This window comes from Pteropus medius, unplaced genomic scaffold, assembly GCF_902729225.1.
Source record: "Pteropus medius unplaced genomic scaffold, Ma_sr-lr_union100, whole genome shotgun sequence".
NCBI classification, from domain to species: Eukaryota; Metazoa; Chordata; class Mammalia; order Chiroptera; family Pteropodidae; genus Pteropus; species Pteropus medius.
Window position 1 is genome coordinate 2,681,027 of NW_024353905.1, and position 4,798 is coordinate 2,685,824.

The window sequence follows — 4,798 nt, forward strand, 5'->3', positions numbered from 1 at the left end:
TGGCTTAATGCTCCACTGGGCTGGCAAAGCCCACTTGTGTTAAAGTTTGCTTGCACAACCTGCATCTGTTAAAACCCCCTCCATATCTACAGGTACTAGTCAGAGATAGTGCAGACAATAGAAACCCTAATGCCATTGATGACCAATCTTGATTTCTCCTTGGAGTTTGGTTCACAAATGCTTGCCCTCTTATCAATTCCAGAAGTTTTCTCAGCCTTCGCTTATGTAGAAAAATGAAAAGTAATTACCCCTTGATTTTGGAACAAGTTGAGCAATAGATGCAAAAATCAGAAAGGGAGAAAAAAATGTTAGTCTTACTTTCAGTACAGTTAGAATTGAAAATACAACTTGGGCAGTAGACCAAAATGGACTTCCACTATTCCCAAATTAGACTTTTGAAGCTACCTGGGGGGAAGATTTGAAGTTGCAAAGACACTTACCCAGCCAGTCACAGTGAATATCTCAGGAAGCTTCACAGTTCCATGAGTGCAGGGAATACAAATGCCCACAAGAATGAGACAACAGGTGTTCAGCTACATTTAACCTATCAGTATCATCCAAGATAAAGGTATGGACCAATGGATATCAGACTTTACTCTTCTCACTAATAGGATAAATCAAGTATTCTCCTATGGCTAGAAAGCAGTAAAACAGTTGGAGAGGAGGGCAAAGGTTTCTTCCACTAAGGTCTGACTGGGTAAAAGTTCCATTTTTTTTTTTTGGCTGGGCAAAAGCATGCAGAAAGGGAGAAGATGATTCATACAAATTGGAAAGTAATCAAAACTTTATGTGTGAACAGACTTTACAAGTAGTCTCACATTTTTGGCAAATTTCAAGATGATCTTTAAGATGTTTTTACCAAATCGTAGATGTAGATGTGGAAATTATCATCAAATTTGATGAAGTACACAGAAGGCTTTGCTTCTACCTGATGAATGACCATGCCAGTTCTCTTGGAACCATTATCTTTGGCATATTCCACCTGTTTTCTTATTAGGATGTCTACAATTTCTGCTGGCTCCCTCTCTGCAGGAGGAGAATCATTGGAATCAGGAAGGATGTGTAGGTCACCATCTTTATAATCATCTAAGAGCTGGTACATATATAATACAGGATCTTTCTCATAGGTAACATAAAACCATGTTTTCATGACAGGTGCCTGAGCTAAGATCATCCCTCTCCATTCATTTTTGGAACCTTCCTCTGTCTCAAAAATATGTTCCACTGCTTTGCCAATCATAATTTCAGTTAAGTGTGTATTACTGAGTCTAAATGATGCAACTTTATTAGGAAGGACTTCAAGTGATGACACTTTTTCATTTCTGTGCAATTCCAATCCATAAACACAGTCAAATCCATTATATTTGATAAGATACAGAGAGAAATTTACAGGTACCTGATCCAAAACGGTTCCCTTCCACTGAGTTAGAGGTTCATCTCCTTCTTTCCATCCGTGCGGAGTTCTGCAGTCTACGATATTATTCCGAGGCTGGAAGGTGGGTCTGCTCCTATGCTTCTTGTGTACAGCCTTTCTTTTCATCACAGTAACATCACAGACACTTGTGCCTGTTCGGGACCGCTGCCCTGCAGCCGCCTTACCGAACGGGGTCTTCACATCTGGGAGCAGCACAGTAGCAAGGCAGGTCAAGAAAGGAAAATAAGAAAAAATAAATTCAATGTATGAAACGGTGAGCTTTGTCTCCTAATTAGTGCACTCTGTGCACCCACGCCTAAGTTTTACCCGAAAGCTACACGGGAAAGCTGGCAATCAAGGCATCCTGGCGCGTGCCTGCAGTAACCTTCCCACCCTAGATCGTTCCAGATACGCTAGAGCAATGAAGTTTCAGTTAGGGTCAAAGTAATAGGGGGCATCCCCTATTCCTCCTGCCCGGCGTCCAGTACTGTCCATGTCAGGTGGCACAGACCCCCCCGCCCAAGGCCAGGGATCACAGACTTCATGTGCCTAAATAAGACACCTAGCTCCTGCCTTCTCTGTGAGCCTGGGGGCAGAGAGGGGTCAGAAGTCGCTGAACTGGGAGCTTGCAAGATCTGAGAGGGGAGATTCCGTAGGCGAGGAGCGTGCCTAGGAGGGTGGCTGGGTAAGCGAAGAGGATTGGCGGCTGTGTCTCCAGCACTGGGCTAGCAGACCCTCTGAGGCGGAGGCACCTCTACTACATCCGGTTCCTAACAGCCCCGACTGCAGCAGCAGTCTCCTCCTCCTTTTTGTAGCGTAGCTTCGTGCCAGCGGAGAGGACTCCTCTTCTTGCCAAACGCCGTGCGTCCTTCTCCCCCTACTCTCACACCGTCCTCTGCACTGGGCTTGGGAAGTGCTTCTTGGCTTCCAGCCCCGCGCCTTCCCAAAATCTGGAGCAGCCTGACCCAAAACCCTCCTCCCCAATCATCTAGTGTCACCTTTTCCCGTTCAGGGCCCACAGGCTCCACACCACCACCCCACTTCACCTCAGTGCCCCTGCCCCATCTGCTTTCCATCTTCCAGGAATTCGCCCTTTCCTTTCTTGGCGCCCTTCTGGAGTTATTAATCAAGTACTGCTTTTCCTGTCATTTAAGAGGATTTGAAGTAGAATGAGAGAAATACGCTAGTGCTTAGTCTGCCATTTTGACCCAGTCTCTAGGTAATTTTTACTGATTAGTCATTTCTGGCCTTTACATATTGAGAATAATTTTACCTTCATTTTCTATTTTTCTCTTTCCTTTTCACCGATTGCAAAAGAATTGCGTGCACAATGTGGGCGTGGTGTAAAATTCAGAAAATTCACACGAAGAAAATAATCAAGTGTAAGCTCATCTCCCATTGCCCACTGCTCACAGCAAAATATTAACACTTTCCATTGCCTTTTCGATTAGCTCTTACAAAGCTGGGATAATTTTGAATAGGTATTGTCATGGTAAGCCCTTTTCCATATAGAATAAACATTTGCTCACTTTATTAGATATTGTCTGAAACATGTTTTGTAGTAGCTTTAGTAAAATCAGTGTAAGGATATTTTCATAATTTAACCATTCCCTCCAATCTTCAGATGTTTAGGTTTTAAAACAAAAGCTTATAAGTGATGTTTGTACTTGAATTCTTAATCTGTTCTCTTGAACAGACCTAGACACAAACCTATAATCCAAACAATTACCATAATTCTAATAAGAATTTAATATTTCAACACTGTGAGATTATAAATCTATGGAGAAAGACTTGTGTTATAAGTGATTCAGCCATTTTTTATTATAGCCATCTTAGTGAGTGTGAAGTAGCTTTGGAAAAATGTCTATTCAAATTCCTTGTTCATTTTTAAATTGGTTTGTCTTTTGTTGCTGTTGTGTTGTGTTATTTATAAATTCTGGATATAAGATCCTTATCAGATACATTATTTGAAAATATTTTCTCCCTTTCCGGGGCTTGTCTTTCAAATTTCTTGACTGTTTTGTGTGTGTGTGTGTGTGTGTGTGTGTGTGTGTGTGTGTACAAAGGTTTTATAGTTTGTTAAAATCTAATTATGTATTTTTTGTTTATTGTTTGCATTTTTTATGTAATTTAATGTTTTCAGCTCTTATATTTATGTCTTTGATCCATTTTGAGTTAATTGTTATGTTCGATGTGATGAAGGAGGCCAAATTCATTATTTTGCCTATGGATATCCACTTGTCCCAGAACCCTTTGTCAAAGAGACAATTCTTAGCCCATTTAATTAATTGTCTTGGTACCTTTGTGGAAAGTAACTAACCATAGATATATAGGTTTATTTCTGGGCTCTCAATTCTATCCCGCCATTTTATATATAAATATATCTCCTCCCAGTGCCACACTTTTTTGATTATTGTAGCTGTGTAGTAAGTTTTGAAATTGGGAAGTGAGAGTTCTTCAAATATGGTAGTTTTCAAGATTATTTTGGCTGACCATGGTCCCTTTCAATTCCATATGAATTTTAGGACTGACTTTCCCTTTTCTGAAAAAAGGAGCCATTAGGATTTTCATGGGTTGTGCTGAATCTGTAAATCAATTAAGGGAGTATTGTCATTTCAACAATATTGAATCTTCCAGGTGTTCCATGAATATTAGGTATCTTTCAATTTATGTAGGTTTTTAAAAAATTCTTTCAGCAATGTTTTATAGTTTTGGATAAATATATTTCTAAGTTATTTTATTCATTTTAATCTAATTGTAAATGAATTGTTTTCTCAATTTCCTTTTTGAATCATGCAGTGTTGGTGTATAGAAATACAATCATTTTTTTGTGCATAGATATTGCATCCTGAAATTTGGCTGAATTCTTTTAATAGTTTTTCATGGATCCTTCAGGATTATCTAATATATAAGACGATATCATCTGTGAATAGAGATAGTTTTGCATCATCCTTTTATAATATAGATGTCTTTTATTTATTTTTCTTGCTTAATTTTCTAATCCAGATGTCTCTTATTTAATCTAGATGTCTTCTATTTATTTTCCTTGCTTAATTTTCTGGGCTAGAACTACCAGTACGATGCTTAATAGAAATGATGAAAAGAAATATCATCGTTGTCTTCTTAATCTTCGGGGAAGATCATTGTTTCACTATTGAATATGAGGTTAACTGCATTTTTCATACATGTCTTTTATCATGTTGAGGAAGTTCCCTTATTCTTAGTTTGTTGACTGCTTTTTATTATAAAAGGATGTTGGATTTTGTCAAATGCTTTTTCTTTATAGACTTAGATTGTCATGTGTTTTTTTAAACAACTTTATTGAGATACACTTGACATATTTAAGGTGTACAACTTGATATATATCTCTCTCTATATATCTTT

The 4,798-nt window shown here is 38.6% G+C and overlaps 1 protein-coding gene across 1 annotated transcript; it reads right to left on the reverse strand.

Moving 5' to 3' along the window:
* Positions 1-844: 844 nt before the first annotated feature.
* LOC120593572 (spindlin-3-like) lies at positions 845-2,490 on the reverse strand. Its single transcript, XM_039851454.1, has 2 exons — positions 2,190-2,490; positions 845-1,617 (listed from the first exon to the last, which is right to left on the reverse strand). Exons 1-2 carry the CDS (start codon positions 2,488-2,490, stop codon positions 845-847), a joined length of 1,074 nt encoding a protein of 357 aa, XP_039707388.1.
* Between the last annotated feature and the right edge of the window lie 2,308 nt (positions 2,491-4,798).

Excerpts from the sequence above, each read along its gene's own strand:
- LOC120593572 (XM_039851454.1), bottom strand. The coding sequence starts at position 2,490 with ATGGAAAGCAGATGGGGCAGGGGCACTGAGGTGAAGTGGGGTGGTGGT. Across the intron at positions 1,618-2,189 it reads CTGCTGCTGCAGTCGGGGCT|ATGTGAAGACCCCGTTCGGT; the intron begins GTTAGGAACCGG and ends TGCTGCTCCCAG.